At 38.1% G+C, this 19,668-nt stretch overlaps 1 protein-coding gene across 1 annotated transcript; it reads right to left on the reverse strand.

Moving 5' to 3' along the window:
* Positions 1-2,329: 2,329 nt before the first annotated feature.
* On the reverse strand, positions 2,330-19,127 carry LOC121377622 (IgGFc-binding protein-like). The gene is made up of 4 exons (XM_041505686.1): positions 18,997-19,127; positions 6,151-7,221; positions 3,968-4,159; positions 2,330-2,654 (listed from the first exon to the last, which is right to left on the reverse strand). Exons 1-4 carry the CDS (start codon positions 19,094-19,096, stop codon positions 2,440-2,442), a joined length of 1,578 nt encoding a protein of 525 aa, XP_041361620.1. The 5' UTR covers positions 19,097-19,127; the 3' UTR covers positions 2,330-2,439.
* Between the last annotated feature and the right edge of the window lie 541 nt (positions 19,128-19,668).

A 19,668-nucleotide genomic window follows, 5' to 3' on the forward strand; every position in this document is an offset into this window, starting at 1 on the left:
AGTCTTTCGTATTACAGTCGCGTTCCGGACCAGCCTCGGTGGCGCAGTGGTTTAGCCATCGCACTACAGGCTGGTAGGTACAGGGTTCGCAGCTCGGTACCGGCTCCAACCCAGAGCAAGTTCTTAAGGGCTCAATGGGTAGGTGTACGGCCACTACACCCTCTTCTCTCTCACTAACCACTAACAACTAACCCACTGTCCTGGATAGACAGCCCGGATAGCTGAGATTATACCACTGGTGGGTGTGGGGGCAACCCACTATGTATGTATGTATGATTTTATAAAATTTAATACAGTCAAAAAAAAAGGTAGTGAACTGTTTGATGCAATTTCGTCATGCCACGCCTCATTGAAATGACAGATGGCGAGTCGTGGGGATGCTTGAATCTGGGACCTCGCAGTGTGACTTCGAACGCCAATTCATTGTCCACAGAAACACCATATGGCACTAATAGTAACGATATCAACAAAACAACCAGGTCATGGACCGTCCCCGTAGCGGCCGACCACCCATGACAACCCCTCGCCAAGACACATGGCTGATCCTTCCTCAGATCTAGAATGGTATTTCCAGGAACTTTCTCCAGCGTTTAGTGGCCTCAATGAGACGACGATGCCAGGCCTGTATCAATGCTCAAGGTGGACACACTCGCTACTGACTTTGTGAATTTCGCTCTGGACCCCCTCTAGTGATGTGGCTCATTTGCATATGGCAGGTGCGCCCTTTTCATGGACTATTGCTCATTTCCATACCTTTGGACATTTTTCTTTCCATGTTATAACGTTTCATACACGGCAGTAAAAACGTATCATCAATTATCTTTGTCTTTTGTGTGTCACAATAACTTTTGCCTTTTAGTATATATTTGAACGTGAGTTTAGTATCGGTGTTTCTGCTGATGCATTGTTATTTCCATACCGCACTGTATCTCGGGTCATTCAGTTTTATTGTTGTGGTTGTTGCTGATGTGACAGTTGGTAGTTACGTTAACGTCAGAGACTCGTGAACAACGCGAACCTGTGCAGTAAGTTGGAAATGCGCCAAATGAATAATACACTCTTTGTTTCTAGTATTACTGTTGTCTTTTCACTCTGTACAAGTACTTGGTCAACCAGATACTTACTCATACAATATTCACAGATACATTTACACTTCGCTGGTTTTGTTCAAATGAAAATATCGAATATAAGAATTACATTTTTTACTAAAGTAGCCTGAGATACTATGGGTCGCAGGATCGACCACCAACATGTGAACTCAGGTTGTTGTTGTGTTTCTATCCCAACGAGTGTTTTACGAGTGGTACATCAACGACCGTGGTATTAAATAGTGATGTGCGGTATTACCGGTATTCCAGTAAATCATGATTCAAAGTGTAAATAATACGCATTATCATACAGCCGACCTGTACGGATACATTCAGTAGTTTCCGTATTTGAGGTTCGTTGTTAGTCGGAAACCCTAATCATTTAGATTCGACTGTTTTTCTTAACTGTGTTCATAGATGTGAAAAACGTAAGGGTCTGACATTATTAAATAAGCTTTAATACATGGAGTGATCCCTATGTTTCATGTTTTAAATAATGAACGACAACTTGTTAAACGTTTTCTTTAAAATTGGTCGAATCTAAATGATATGATATGTGTTCTCATAATACCGATCCCTCTATTTCTCGTTATATCTAGTATTATATAGGAATGTACATGTAACAGACTCCTTGTAATGGTAGCCTATATGACGGCAACAGGTTTACTCCCTTTCTCTGTTATCAACAAAAAGTCATTTTATCTTGAAACTTGTTTTACATGCCTGTGCCCACTAGGGTTCATTGTATCGATCACCTGCACGTTTAAGAGGCAGAGCACTTGCGAACTTTCGCTAAACTGGTTTTGGCGCAAAACGTTAATTGCATGTGAAATGGAAAATCACAAGATGGAAACCAGTCGAATTGTTCGCGAACGCTCTTGCTCCTGAACACGCCACTGGTAGCAGCTAGAGCAGTTAAACAGCACGCTAGCTGTCAAATCCATTGTAGATCGGTGCAGAAGATTCAATTCATACCAAATGGCACTCTGTATATTGAAAAGACTTTCCAGCATAATTCTCGTTGAATTTGCTTTGCATGAATAAGAATGATTTCTTAAACACTAAATGATATTATCTAGACCGTTTTGTTTGTTTGTTTTGTTTTATTGTTTTTGTTTGTTTGTTTGGTTTGTTATTTGTTCTTTTTTTGTTCTTTTTTTTCCTGGGGGGGGTTTTCGGGGGGGGGGGGGTCTTTGAAGAAAATATGTATAGCCTACATGCAATAATATTACAGCTTTGACTTGTCAATTAATTAAAATTGATTGTAATTTTATTATGTTTTATCATTGTTTGATTAGTTTTATAATTGTCTCTGAATCCATCGTATGCCATATATCGTTACATGTCCGTGCTACTTTCCAAATCCGCACCCTGGCTCCGTGCAGCTGACCGGACATAGCCCGCAGTACTTGATGCAGTACCGTTTAGCCGTGCTCGGCGTCTTGCAGATACGCAGACTGGCGGCCAGGACGGGGCAGTTCACCCCAGGGCTATCCTCACAGGGGGCTTGAGTCGTCACAGGGCCCTGGGTCGGTCGCACCACTGTATCAAGTACTGAGAGATTCTCTGAAATGTATATCAGGGTTCATAGCCTTAAAGACCAAACACATTCAAAGACTTTCAAAGACTTTAACCTACCATTTACAAAGACTTCAAAGACTTTTACACAGCGGTCAAAGACAATAGAATGTGATAAAAAATACCAAATTAGTTTGTTTACGCTGCTGTCTATAGCAAGAAATTGGACTTTTTTACATGCATCATGACAGGTTAAACCTTGTAACTGGAAAATATCAAGTGCATGCAGCTGTAAAAGTATTGTGTTATGATGTAGCTGCGTACGCCAGCAGAAAGGTCAGAGTATTGATGTTGATTGAGAAAAATGAACAATAAAATAAAATAATGAACACAATACGAGAATTTAAAGACTTTTAAAGACTTTTATTACAATTCAAAGACTTTCAAATACCTAAAAATCTTCGCTTTTTTTCAAATTCAAAGACTTTGAAGGAATTTAAAGACTGCTACGAACCCTGTATATTATATTTAATGCATGTGTTTTACAATGTCATTGCAGAGACGCAAAATACAAGACAATGGATAGTGCGAGGTTGTCCGATCCTGCTACGCAAGCACCTCAAGCGAGCACTCAACCGACTGAACTAACTCCCGCTCCCACAGTGAACAATGCAGGATATGGATAATACAGAATACGGAAAATACAAAAGATACGAATTACAGGACAATGGAAAACACAGGACATGGGATAATGCAGGACATCTACAATGCGGGACATGGCCAATGCAGGACATACACAATGTAGGATAATAGATGATGCAGGATAATGGATAATGTAGACATGGCTAACGCAGGGCATAGACAATGTAGGATAATAGATGATGCAGGATAATGTAGACATGGCTAACGCAGGGCATACACAATGTTGGATAATAGATGATGCAGGATAATGTAGACATGGCTAACGCAGGGCATAAACGACGAAGAGCAACTGATGATGCAGCACAATACAGAACACAGACAATACGGGCCATGAATAATGCATGACAACGGACATTGAACGGCATAGTTAATGCAGGACGATGGACAATGCAGTGCATGGAAAATGCAGGGCATAGGCACTATAGGTTAGTGGACAACGCAGGATAATTTTACTAATAATAGATTAAGATGGAGAATCCACTCGAAAGTGAGAATTCATGAAAATAATTAACTTGTGAATTATTTGGTGCTTTTTAATCAACACTTCCTCGTACATTCTCCATTACGTATTTTAGCAACATACGTTTGAGATCGTCACATACTGGGATTTTTATTTGGTTTAGTACAACCTAAAAACACTACGTCTAGATTACATATACCTGAAGGAAACTTGTTAAAGTGATATCCCGCCAAATACCCATACGATCCGGTGCCGTCGTAGCCGTACACTGTGGCGAAGAAAGGATGTTCGCAGGAGAGTTTATGTGTTCCCTGTGTGACAGGAACAGTTGCAATGGAGTAGCCAAGGTCTCTGACCGCTTGCCAAGAACTGTTACTAATGGTGGCGCCATCTGTTGATAAAGAGAGAGGGAAGGCATGATCAGTTCTTTGACACACCCATTAAATGTTATTACACATTATGGTTATCGCCGTTATGGTATTTGATCATGTAACATCTACTATTCGAGAGAAAATGTATTTTACCATGCATCAGATTTAGGAATGCACACATATTTTATTAATTTATTCTAGAAGAAGAGTGGGATTGGAAAATTATTCATAATTTCAGGCATCTGTCAAGCAATATATAATAACTAAACTTTTCTCGTTTGTTCTATATATTATCCTTCCTACTTCAAATGTAGGACTGCCACTTCGCAGTATGATATATCCTTCTTACTTCTACTACAGGACTGTCACTTCACAGGACGATATATCCTTCCTACTTCTACTACAGGAGTGTCACTTCACAGGACGATATATCCTTCCTACTTCAACAGAAGGACTGTCGTTTCACAAGAAGATATATCCTTCCTACTTCAACTGTAGGATAACTGTCACTTCGCAGTATGATATAGCCTTCCTACTTCTACTACAGGACTGTCACTTCACAGGACGATATATCCTTCCTACCTCAACTGTAGGACTGTCACTTCACAGGACGAGATACCCTTCCTACTTCAACAGAAGGACTGTCGTTTCACAAGAAGATATATCCTTCCTACTTCAACTGTAGAATAACTGTCACTTCGCAGTATGATATAGCCTTCCTACTTCTACTACAGGAGTGTCACTTCACAGGACGATATATCCTTCCTACTTCAACAGAAGGACTGTCGTTTCACAAGAAGATATATCCTTCCTACTTCAACTGTAGGATAACTGTCACTTCGCAGTATGATATAGCCTTCCTACTTCTACTACAGGAGTGTCACTTCACAGGACGATATATCCTTCCTACTTCAACAGAAGGACTCATTTCACAGGATGATATATCCTTCCTACTTCAACTGTAGGGCTGTCACTTAACAGGACGACATATCCTTCCTACTTCAACTGTATGACTGTCACTTAACATGATGTTATATCCTTCCTACTTCAACTGCAGGACTGTCGCTTAACACAATGATATATCCTTCCTACTTCAACTGTAGGACTGTCATTTCAAAGGACGATATATCCTTCCTACTTCAATTGTAGGATTGTCACTTAACATGACGATATATCCTTCCTACTTCAACTGTAGGACTAATTTCAAAGGACGATATATCCTTCCTACTTCAACTGTAGGACTGTCATTTCAAAGGACGATATATCCTTCCTACTTCAACTGTAGGACTGTCACTTAACATGATGACATATCCTTCCTAATTCAACTGTAGGACTGTAACTTAACAGGAAGATATATCCTTCCTACTTCAATTATAGGAGAACTACTACTTCATAGGACGAAATATCCTTCTGTGAACTGTAGGACGATCACTATTAAGACAAGCCAGAGCTCTCTAGAACATGAAACAAATGTGTTGACATTCACTCACGAAAAACCGTTGAAAAGTAGAACTTACCAAGTATAAACGTATGTATTGATGAACTTACCAAGTATAAACGTATGTATTGATGAACTTACCAAGTAAGAACGTATTGTATTGATGAAGTTATTAAGTGTGTTTTAATGACCACGTTGACAAAGATGTTGAACTTACTAAGTACAAACTTACGTATTGATGAACTTACCAGGTAAAAACGTATGTAGGCCTATTGATGAACTTACCAAGTAAAAATGTATTTATTGATGAACTTACCAAGTAAAAACGTATGTATTTATGAACTTACTAAGTAAAAACGTATATATTGATGAACTTACCAAATAAAAACGTATGTATTGATGAACTTACTAAATAAAAACGTATGTGTTGAGTGTGTTTTAATGACCACGTTGACAAAGATGTTGAACTTACCAAGTAAAAACGTATGTATAATTGATTAACTTACCAAGTAAAAACTTATGTAGCCTACTGATGGATTTACCAAGTAAAAACGCATGTATTGATGAACTTACCAAGTATAAACGTATGTATCGACTGTGTTTTCACGACCACGTTGACAAAGCTGATGAAGTTGTGAGATGTTGGGTTGTCCATCGTGGTGATGGTGGTGTTCCAGGCGTACTGGTCGACGGAGGGTATTGGTATGATGAAGGGCGCGCTGGCTGTCGAGTACTGAGTCACCATGATGTCGTGATTGGCGAATATCTCTACCAGAGTGCCGTCCGGGATCTGGTAGTCCACGGGAACACCCCGTTCTATCTCCCTGTTCACAGTGTGCGTCGTGCCGTCGCGTTCGTGCTCCACCACGGAAACGTACGAACTCTGCGTGCTGAGGATGCGCACTTCCCATGGGTCCACATCGAAAATGTCCGGAACGATAAATCGTCTGCCCCACAGCTCGACCGGAATGACTTGCTGCATGAGATGGTCGCATCCTTTGCCAAGCTCTGCGCAGGACGACCCGGAAAACACGGCCACGGGTTTGTCGGCGATCACCTCCGTGCCCCCCATGTCGCAGTTGCTGCCGGTCTGGTACACGGCGTACAGCTGGAAGACGTCGGCGTGGTCGAGGGTGACGTTGATGGTGGAGCCGTGGGACAGAACGTCCAGCTTGTAGGAGATGTCACAGTTCGTCTTCACGCGAACCTCCACATGGGTGTTGGGCAGCAAGGCAACGACTCCCATCAGTGGATTGCTCCACACGGTGGGCACGAGGTAGTCACGTGACAGGGACTTGACAGGAAGGACGAGAAACGCGTCTTCCGACGTGCCCTGTAGATCCTCGTTGATGGCTGATACGACAACATCAACGTTGGAGAAAACAAAGATGCCCTTCTTTTCGACGCCACTCGCAGGGGACATCTCAGAATGGTCTGACAAAACAATGGTTTGAGCCACATCCGCCGTCAGACTGTAGTTTTGAATATGGGCATGACTTTCTCCTGGAACATATTGCTCAAGGGCAACCCAGCCGTCTTGTTCTGACGTCACAAATATAAAATTGTGTTCCTCTTTACTTTGGACATCTTGGTGATTGTAAAGAAACGTCAGCATAAATTCCTTTCCCTTGCTATAACCACCAGCTGAAAAGAGAATGATTCAAATCATTTTGGGGGGAAGACAAGCTATTTTCTGTTTTAAGACGAGTCTGATGCCTGTGTACCTTTCAGTTACACGTACCTTTCTTATGTGTTTACTGTCCCCCACACTCTAGTTATTTTAGGCTAGGTAAGATTATGCGGTAGACGCAGTTACATTTAATTAGGTGGGTTTTTTTATTTTTTTAATAGCCATATCTCACTATGTGAGTTAGAATCGTGAATAAGGTGTCTATTCCCATTACACAGAAGATGCCTAATTTTGTAATTTGAAGGCATCTTGACGTTGAAGTCTAAGATGGCAGTAGTTCACCATATTAAAAATTTGAAAATGTTAGAGCTCTTGAAATATTTGGGTTAAATCATAAGTGAATTGTGCTTTTATACCGAAAAGTGGATGCACTTAAGATTATTTTCGGAATTTGAGACCATCGTGATCTTCAAATCCAAGATGGTCGTTGTTCATGATATTAAAAATGGGAACATGCTATAGCTCTTAAACTAATTGAGATAGAATAATACATGGGGTATCTATTTCCACTAGACAGGACATTTACAGTCATTTTATTGGTCGTATTTACAATCTGATGCTATACTGACCATTAAGTCTAATATGGAGGGCGTTGTAGCTATATTGATGTACTATGGGTCATAACTGAAACCTAGTCTATCTCACAAAACTGATCAACAGATCAGATACTGATACTGAACTGTTAACACATGTTACTGTCTATGTACTGGGTGTTCATCTGAGTACTAGAAAAGTTTAGCGAACGGTGCAGCATTTAAAGATTTTACACTGGACAAGCTCCAGCCAGGATCAACAAAAGAGGGGTATGTGTGAAAGGAATGGCAGAGCTAGATGAAGGCGAGGTAACTGGTGCTTATTCAGTGTTACTCGAAAGAATCACTGTCTGATGGGAGCTTCACGGTTTCTTTTTTATTCTTTTAGTGACACTTTTATTCCAGGTTTATGAAAGGTTTGAGCTACTCGTATCACCACACACAACATTCATGACAAAGGTATTAAGGGCATTCATGGTTTCAGTGGAGATAGAAAGTGATGATCAAAGAGAGCTCGAGCTGTTTTGTTTCATAGTACATATCTCATATATACCGGTAGGCCTTTTACCATGACCATAGATACGACAGTTACTATTAGATCCAATCATGACACGTACCATAGTGTCATGGCTGTAACATGGGTCATTATTTTGTTACAAAGTGACCTCCATATATAATGTTCAACATAAGTAGGGGATATTCAAATATAACACAATATAACAGAGATGTACTCATGTGACAAGGGAATGGCATTAAAGATTATAGTCAGGATAGTGATGTAGGTCCGGGGAAGACACATATAGGAAACAGGGTTGGTGCTTGTCAATTTGACGTTTTCAATATTTGCACTAGTAAGGGGTAAAACCACTGCGGTTCGCGAATCCGACGTGGACTGCCCCTGCGTGTGCTGTAACCTCACCGTGGTGCAGGGGTGTAACATTCTCTTTGAGAATGGCCAATACAGCACAAATTGAAGTTTAGAGTAAAATTCGGTGTCCGTAAAATTCTGTGATATTTGTATTTGTATTTTTGCACAGTTCTTTACACTGTTTTTGTTTAAACCTTGAATTTTTATATTGATGTTGATCATCACTTTATTTATTTGCATTACCATAGTTTGACACCCAATAGCCGATGTATTTTTCGTGCTGGGGTGTCGTTAAACATTCATTCATTCATTCATTCATTCCGACGTGGACTGCTCCCGATTAAACGGCTAAATTTTGTCTAAAGGTTCCAAAGACTTGAAAACCACCCTCAAACTTTGACTCCTAAAAAATGGCCATGGGGAAGTCATATGTAACGCCACTATTAGCACTAGTGTTGAAGTGCAATTAGCTAATTAACTAAACGCCAAAAGAATCTTCACTAAGGTAAAAATGTGTATAACTTGGTCCACATACCTAGAAACAAGACATGGCAATACAATGTTCTAGAGGTGTTTCAATACAAATATGTTTTCTCTTTCGAAATTAAAGTATTTAATTCACTCTTTCTTTCCTTCTTTCTTCCTTACCTTCTCTTTTCTCCCTTTACCATATCCTTCAAATCTTTCCTCTACCTCTATCTTCACTGTTAACCCCACATATTAGTGAACTCCATGTTTTCATGTATTCATGCTTATTAATATTATTATATTGATTCTAATTACACTATATTATATATATATAAATAATGTTCATATGTACTTATAACATGGATGTAAGGTAGTGAAATCAGGGCCCCCAACCCTGACACTGCCATACTTGTATCTGGGGTCAATAAAAATTTTTTTTTACAAAAAATGTGTATAACATTATTTCGGTTTAGATTGTACGTAACCTAATTTCTTTGCTTTTGCATTAAGTGACACGAAGAAAAATGTCGACTATATATATATATATATATATATATATATATATATATATATATATATATATATATATATATATATATATTCAAACGATGGGTCAGATTGAGGTTAGAATAGCACAAACGTTGTTGCTAGTAATTTTGGTGTTCATCAGAACGCTATGCAGTGTCTGCGGAGATGTTCTCGACAGTTTAGGTACACTAGGGATCTTCCATGTTTAGGGAGTCGACATCTAACGTCACGTTAAAAAATCGTCAATATCAAGCGGGTACACATATGGAATCATTTGAAAATAACAAGTTCAACATCCCAATGTATCCCTGAGTTAAGGTCAATCAGTGGAAAAACTGTACGCAACCGATTAGGTGATTACAAAGTACGACCATGACAGTGTACATCAATACGTTGTTCTGTTTCATCGTCACCGACGGCGCACCAAGCATTGTGTAGACAGTACTTCAGGTTCAGAAGACAGGAGAGGATCACTATACTTTTAACAGATAAATAGTACATCTATGTAAACACAATATTTTTAAAATTAAAAAATTTAAGTCTCACTGAAATTTTAATGATGCACACGAACCTTTTCCCGTGAGTATATACTTGGACATATAATAACATGAAGAGTGCATTAATTGTATTTATTTATGAAAATGAGGTTTCCTAATTATTATTACTTTAAAATATTTAACGAAATGCTAATGTATAATTGTATTTTGATGTAGATACAGCAGTTATGACAGCAATATCTTATTTATGACTAAATTGATTATTATAAATATTGAAAGTGCTACGAAACTATTAAGAAAGACATGTTTTATTTAACGACGCACTCAACACATTTTATTTACGGTTATATGGCATATTATGGTCAAGGACCACACAGATATTGAGAGAGGAAACCCCACTTCAGGGGCTACTCTTACCGATTAGCTGCAAGGGATCTTTTATATGCATCATCCCACAGACAGAGTAGTACATACCACGGCCTTTGATATACCAGTCGTGGTGCACTGGCTGGAACGAGAACTAGCCAATGGGCCCATCGACGGGGATTGATCCCACACCGACTGCGCATCGAGCGAACGCTGTACCACTGGGCTACGTCCCGCCCTTACCGAACTATTACAACATGGATACGGAATTTTGTCGATTTAGAATGTAGAGTTACAGACTTTTTGGAATTTTGTCTCGTGGTTTTGGGGTTGTTTGTTTCAGAATTAGAAAACGATGCAAATATGTAGATGTTATTGTATAAGCTGGAGTGTCATATACAATTTATGGAACGAATTTGGGAATGATTTTATTTGTCGAGCGTGAACGAGGGGTATAAAACAATCCCCAAAGTAGTTCTATAAATTTTGTGGCACTTAGCCAAATGTGATTATTTATTTATTGCCTATAAACTGTAATGTATAACAAAAGGAAGGAAGGAAATGGTTTATTTAACGACGCAATCAACACATTTTATTTACGGTTATATGGCGTCGGACATATGGTTAAGGACCAAACAGATATTGAGGAAGGAAACCCGCTGTCGCCACTTCAAGGGCTACTCTTTTCGATTAGCAGTAAGGGATCTTTTATATGCACAGGATAGCACATGCCACGGCCTTTGATGTACCAGTCGTGGTGCACTGGCTGGAGCGAGAAATAGCCCAATGGGCCCTCCAACGAGGATCGATCCCAAACCGACCGCGCACCAAGAGAGCACTTTACCACTGGGCTACGTCTCGCCCGTTGTACAACACAAGTCAAGTAGATTATTGTAACGGCTACAGAACTGGCGTTATCAGCCAGATTATGAAAACCCTCATTTACACGCATAGTAAAGAGTCCCATCTATATGAATAAAACAACTTAAATATAGGTACTATTCATTTATTTGTTCATTGAAGTGAAGTTTTATATTTTCGTGGATGCAAGTCAGTGTCAAAGATACATTGATGATTTCAATTTCACTAAATGCAACTGCCGCAAACTTGCAGCTGCTATACAGAATAGCTACCTCAGAAGTGTACTATATCGATACTGTCTTGTAAAATAAAGTGAAAATAATAAATATTATTTGAGAACTGTGATTTAAAATCATCCAAAAGCAACAGAAAATTAGCTACAAAACCACTGAAGGGGTGTCAATATATGACAATATTTTGGGGTGGGGGTGGTGAGCAGCCACACCACCGTCATGGCCTTTGTACCTTCGGCACTCGCCCCCACCCACCTCCCGCCCGCCGCCCGATGCCCCCTTAAAATACATGGAACTACATAGGCCTACAATTCGCTTATCTTGCCGTGCAAACAAGACCTGTTTTGAGGGTGTATTTGACAACCCCGTAAAAGTGGAAGATAACAGAATCACAGACAGCTTGGTTGGCCCCGTTAGTTATAAAATCCTGGTTACGTATACACCAGTGCCTATGCCATAACGACAGTATGAAATAATACAATAATTATTAAACCGTTTATTATAAACTGGACACACACGGGACCAAGGGGTGGGAGTAGCCCAGTGGTAAAGCGCACGCCTGATGTGCGGTCGGTCTAGGATCGATCCCCGTCGGTGGCCACATTGGGCTATTTCTCGTTTCAACCTGTGCACCACGACTGGTATATCAAATGCCGTGGTATGTGTTATCCTGTCTGTGAGATGATGCATATAAAAGATCCTTTGCTACTAATGGAAAAATGTAGCGGGTTTCCTTTCTGTCACTGTCAAAATGACCATATATTTTGTATCCAATAACCGATGATTAATAAATCAATGTGCTCTAGTGGTGTCGTTAAACAAGTAAAAATGTATGTATGTAGGCCTATGTATGTGTGTGCGTGCGTGCACAGGTCCGTAGGAACGATACCTGGAGGTGGGCACAATGTCTAGCAAAAGGGGCACGGTTTCTATTGTGGGGAGAGGGGGGCACAAGCCACATTTTTTATCTTTATATACATAGACTAGGAAAAACCCGTACATTTTCGTACGGATCTAATGCTTGCGTATATGGGTATGTCTCAAGAAAGATAACAGAGGATTCTTCTTCAAACGACAGTTCATCATCGTTTTAGACAAGTCATCTGAAATGCCCTAACAATAGGCGTAAAACGCTGTAACTTGTGAATGTAAATCGTCCCAAACTTTGCAGTCAGAAAACAATCGCGCTTTACATATTTTTACACAGCCGCGTATGTAGGCATTTATTCAGGGAGGATCTAGACTGGCTAGCGAAGTTTCTAGGAGAGTCGAGACATGTTCCGTGGAAAATATATGTTTAAAAATATTTGCTTAAGCAGGGGAGTTTTCAACTCCCGAATATCCATCCAAACCTACACCTTTGTACACGCGTCTGTTATATGTCATGAATTCCTTATCACAAATGTCAATATATCTAGCCTGGTCATTTCATATATGAGCTGAACGGAAAGAGGTTCGTAGTAACCATTTATTTACCAAAATTGTTAATAATCATAAATTATCCTCCTGGGTCTGTGATCATGACGGGGCAAACGGCACGTAGGTTCATAGTACTAAATCTTCTATCGAATATACAGAGGAGTGGCTTTTGTATTCGCTGCACTAGTACGTACATTCACTGCATTTGGAGCGAGTACAAGTCTCAAAGGCACATTATTATAGTTGTAAAGCCATCTTGCCTCCATTTCCCAACCCCCGTTAAAAATATATATTTACTTATTTATTTATGTATTTTTAAATTTATAAACTAATAGTTCCAGTGCATAATATTTAAGTAATATACTCGAACATATTAAAATTGTTACGTTTTAAAACTTGCCATTCGGTCTAAACAATGGCTTTTCTAAGGATTCCATTCAGTCGTCTCTTTGAAGAAAAAAGTATAGATAGATAACTGTGGGACAAACAGATATGCGCGATAATCAGAATTCATTTCTTTCATCTAATAAATAAAATTAGTTGCTTGTAATTATTGCAGTGGTAAGACGCTCGCTCGATGCGCGGTCGGCGTGGGATCAGACCCCGTCGGTGGACCCATTGGGCTGTTTCTCGTTCCAGCCAGTGCACCACAACTGGTATATCAAAGGCCGTGGTATGTACTACCCTATCTGTGGGATGGTGCATATAAAAGATCCCTTGCTGCTAATCGAAAAGAGTAGCCCCTGAAGTGGCAACAGCGGGTTTCCTCTCTCATAACCATATGTCTGACGCCATATAACCGTAAATAAAATATGTTGAGTCGTTAAATAAAACATTTCTTTGTTTATTTTAGAAGCTTGTAGTTAATCTTTAAATAAGCTTTACATTTCAAAACAAAAACTAATCAAATATGGAAATAGCTAAAAGTGATCCATTAATAAGAAAAATACAAAACACTAACGTAACAAATTTATATACAATATCTATATTACACGTATTCAATGCTCTTTAGAAAACATTTGTCACAAATGGTCCCAAAAACGCAACACAACAATCACCGAAACCATGTTATCACAATGCTTTGAACTTGTACAAAAAACCACCATCGACACTATAGACGCAAAATTTCCAGTTCAAACTTATACATCGTATATTAACCACGAATACTTACTTAGTACATCAGTAGGAGATTGCGAATGTGACATACAAGCAGATAATCTATGTACATTTTGTTCTAATAAAGGGGAATCGTTAGAACATTGATTCTTCACTTGTTATCACACAAGACAATTTTGGGTAAACTTTAAAAACTGGTTTGAGATCAAAACAGGTACTACCTTGAATTTAGATACATACGTATGTGCTATACTACTTGGAGGTCCACACTTAAGTATTTTATTAAATCATCTATTTTTAATGGTGAAACGGTACACTTATAGTTGTAAATATACAAATCATTCTCTAAATTTTATTGAAGTTGTAAATATAATAAAGTATCACAGAAATATTGAAAAATTCATAGTCAGAAAAAGAAGACCAGTTCATAGGTATATGGGTACAACTTTAGTCATTTAAAGGCGCTATTTCTCTATTTCTCTTGTTTTGTTTTCAAACCAATTATACTTACAAATAACACAAGTACTAGTATACATATCTTACACCTTTGAAACACCCATCATTCTTTTGTCCTTATTCTTCCTCTCCATTTTCCTAACACCTGTCATAATTCTTAATTATAATTTTTTCCTCTTCCTCTTCTTCTTCAAAACACGTGTTGTCCTTATTACATTATACACCCGCTTAAAACAGTTAATAAAAACCCTCAAGAACACATTTGGGTGTTGACAGACAAACCTTTCCTTTTTTCCCCTTCCCTTCGTTCCCTTTTTAAAAAATTTCTCCAATGTAAGCTCATTTCACCTATCCTCCTTGACCCTCAGATCATTTCAATATATATATGAATATGGTTGTGCAATGTATAACAACAAATGTAATGAATATAACACCTATACATAATATGAAATATAAAACCTTTACCTTACCGTTATACATGTACACATAATCATATTATACTTTTATTATTGTATATTGTAAGACGGTAATTCAAGGCACCCCAACCTTCACGTTGCCAGTGATCTGGGGGTAATAAAGGTATATTATTTTTTTTAAAGGAACAAAAAGAGGTAAGTATGCAATTCGTGGACATTGTGCACTGCCTGGGTCCGTTATTTTTGTTTACCAAATGCGCCGTGTATATTTACATATTGCCGCTTCACATAGCACAACTCATAGACAGTGTGGTTGTCATCTCCAATCCCGACTACATGTATGTGGGTGATTCACAATTTAAACAATCCTTGCTTTGCAAGTATGAGCATGAGTGGTAAATTTTTAAAAGCGACTGGGAATGCCAACAAAACAGGAGAAACTTTCGCTGCACATTAATTCTGCGTGTACATACATATATAACATTGTTGACCCACCAAACTTTGTGACACGACACGCTGTCATTTCGTTTAATAGTGACAGCCCTACTGTTAGGTACACGGTGTGTATTAATAGTGTAATAATATTAGATTTCTCTATACCGGACGAACATGAATTCTATATAGAGAAAATACTACACATATAGCAATATGTTGTTTACTAATTATATTGACCTTTATATTCTTTTAGTTACATAATATTTTGTGTTCTTATTGGGTATATAAAATACTGTTTTTCAAACAACAAAACAAAACAAAACGACAACAAAAACAAAAATGACCAAAAAATAATAATAATAGGAACCCACAAACAAACAAAAACAAAAACAAAATAAATAAAAACAAATTGGCATTATTAATACATGTATAGACGTTTACATTGTGAAGTTAGACCTATGCACTCTCCTTTTTATTTGGTATCTATGAATCACAAAAGTAAACTACAAGTAAATCTACATTAATTTAGTTAACTTTGAGAGAGAGTATTTTTACATACCCCTGTACCACTAAGGTTTCGGGCAGAAAACTTTGAAGGAGGGATGGAATGTTTTATTTAATGACGGACTTAACACAATTTAAATACGGTTGTATGGCGTCGGACATACGGTTAAGGACCAAACATATGAGAGAGAAAACCCGCAGTCGTTATGCGAAGGGTTACCTTTTCCGATTAGCAGCAAGGGATCTTTTATGTTTTAATAAATTAATGGATGTTTAACAACACCCCAGTACAAAACAAAATACAGATTGGCTATAAGTATCACCCAACAGATTCAATAATACATACCACGGCCTTTGTTACACTGGCTGGAACGAGAATTAGCCTAATGGGCACACCGACGGGAATTGATCCTAGGCCGACCGCGCATGAGGTGAACGTTTAAAAACTGGGCTACATCCCACCCCTAGTTAACTTTCAATACACATGCATATGTCAGGTAAATATTTTCGTGGATCGCCCTATATGGGACATGCATTGTACAGGTAGGCATGTTTACAGTGGATGGGGAATGGGAGAAGAGTGTTAAAAATACATTTTAAGCGAATGGATCTACTTAATAATATTTTTTGTTTACTTATTTTGCCGATGTTTGGTTCAGGAATTAATTTGTATAGTATTGCAATTTCATTTTCCAAATTTCTTCTTTTTTCGTTTTAGAAAGACAACATTTCAGTAGTGATTTTTGTCAGTACCGTAACGGAGGTCAGTACCGTAACATGTAAGTCGGTACCGTAACAGGGAATAAAACCATTCATGTGTGCTCCAAATTTTATTTTATTTCATAAAGTATTGATGCAACACCTCGATTCAAACGAAATACTTTAATCAACGGTGACAATTTTCTACTGCATCGAAACTACCTCAAGGTTTTTCTTTTAAAAGTATTCATTTTGCACGTTGTTTAAAAAAAAGTGTCAATTTAAATTCATTATTTATTATTTAAAGCCATTCGAAAAACAAACAAGAAGCTCAGCTTGTATAAAACCTTTCATATTTAGTTAGGGATAAAAAGTTTTGATGATGTATGCTTTTTATTGATTTGTGATTAATTTACAATCATGTTACGGTACTGACAAAATGAGCGGGTGACCTTGTTTTGATAAAGTCATTTATTAGGCCTACTTTTGAAAAAGAAAAGTGCGCTGCTAACACTGACATATGAATATGATCCCCTGGTGTTTATTTTATTAAGTCACCCAATAATTTAAACAAAAATAGTGACTTATTATTTTTGAAAATACAAACTTGAATTTGGGACTTTATCTGATAATAACCCATATGGTAGCCTACTTAGTTAGTAGGCCTACACATAATGTATATAGCCTACTTAGTTAGTAGGCCTACACATAATGTATATAGCCTACTTAGTTAGTAGGCCTACACATAATGTATATAGCCTACTTAGTTAGTAGGCCTACACATAATGTATATAGCCATATGTCACGGGGATTCTATAATTCCCGTAACTGAATAAAACACGATTATCAAAATGTCTCTCCTACTTGTATATCTATTAGATCTCTCTGTAACAGGCTGTTAACCCTAGTATGGCTCGTCTCTAGGTATGATCAGAGATACGATCTTATATAAAGTATATATTATTATAGCACGTTAGTTCTCTAGAAAACACAACAAAAACACAATACACTTTGGAATCTGTATTATCCTACGCTGACAAATGTACAGCCGTAGTAGTTAATTAATAACAACAATAATAACAACCCAGAACTGATCACTTAATTAGTTAATCTCTAGGTGTCTAGTTACACAATATGCGAATCACTTCACCGTTACACCACACCCACACGTGTGATAATTGAGAAACGCTTACAGGAGAAGTTAATTAATAAAGGAATTACAACACCATTCCTAACTGGTTAATTTTTAATTAACCCTTACTACTCGTTCAGTAACGTGTGATAATTTAGAAACGCTTCTTGGGGAACTTAATTAATAAAGGAATTAAAGCTCTATTCCTAACGGGTTAATTTTTAATTAACCCTTAACTACTCTTTCAGTAATCTGTAACACAAAATTAATACTGGTACCTATCACAATAAAGACAATAACCTACAGTTTACCTAGGGTCTTCTAGGATGACTGGCTAAGCTTTATATTACCAAATACTCATATAATGTTAGAACAAAAAGTCTACGATTTACTTCGTCAGATGACCGAAGACACTGTCTAAAGAATATTGGTATATACAGTATTAAAATATTTAAAGTCACATCAATCACATCAAGGTTATACACAGAGCAGAAATGATATTTACCAAGTCCTAACGGACTACGTTCGTGATCCCCTGGAGCCGTCCTAATTCGTTCTCCTAGATATCTCTAAATCCTAGCTATTTATTATAAATTCAGAATTGGCCTGGGAGTACAAGGCGGTACCTCACGTATCATCTCATAGTCTGACTCTACTAGAGTCGGTATTATTTCTCTCTGATCGTCAGACTTACTGACGCCATCGTCGCCAAAATCACGGTTGTAAAACCGCACTCGCAGAGGTATTACGTAACTACTCGCCACATGGCCTCCACAGCGGGACTAAGTGCATATTGGAATGTCCGATCGTGCGAAGTATTACGTAACAAGTTGCCCATCTGGGCTACGGGCAATAAACTGCACACGGCCCTCTAACACAATTAAAATCGCCACAGGCGAAACAAATTTAAGAGCATGTACCGTGACACCATATGTAGCCTACTTAGTAGGCCTACATATAATGTATATAGCCATATGTAGCCTACTTAGTAGGCCTACACATAATGTATATAGCCATATGTAGCCTACTTAGTTAGTAGGCCTACACATAATGTATATAGATTTAGAATGTTAAACAGGTTGTATTATTATGTCTGTTATTGTATTGTGCGGATATCATGCACGACAACAAATGAATAAATAATAATTAAAGACAAAGATTTATACATGATGTTATATAAACCTAAAAATGCTCATACCTCCATGTGAAGAATCAATTTGCATCAGAAATATGATAACGAATAGTCTAGTCACCACCATCGTGTTCTCATAAGCTAGGACCTGAACGAGGTGTTCCATGCGACTTTATATAACCCCAGCATGGCAGTACAAGTATTAGTTCTGATGTGTGTACTTGTAAATGATAAGAATTAAGAGCATGCGCGTCAAACTGATTTGTATCCACTTGAATTGCGCTTTGTCGCACCCGGTTCTGCGATGCGGGTGGTTTAAAATTGTTAGCTCTCTGCTAGCCGGTACCACGCACATAAATTAATTGCTTTTCAATCTGTCTTCCCCACCCACACAATAAATTAATAATGTACTGAAAATTATACAAGACATACATAATTTTTTTTTAAACTTGAATAAGAGAAAGCATTTCTACAAGTGCGAGACCTAGCACTGCTTCTTCTTTTTCTTCTTATTTTTTTAAAGCATCTATAAGAAATGAAATAAGCAAACAAACCAGATATAGGAACTGCACACAAGGCCAAATGTACTAGTTAATGATCCAGCCAGTGCACCACGACCGGTATATCAAAGGCCGAGGTATGTGTTATCTAGTCTGTGGGATGGTGCATATAAAAGATACCTTGCTACTAATAAAAAAAAATGTAGTGGGTTTCATAAGCTCAGTTTCTATGACTACT

This window comes from Gigantopelta aegis, chromosome 7 (assembly GCF_016097555.1).
Source record: "Gigantopelta aegis isolate Gae_Host chromosome 7, Gae_host_genome, whole genome shotgun sequence".
In the NCBI taxonomy this organism is placed as follows: Eukaryota; Metazoa; Mollusca; class Gastropoda; order Neomphalida; family Peltospiridae; genus Gigantopelta; species Gigantopelta aegis.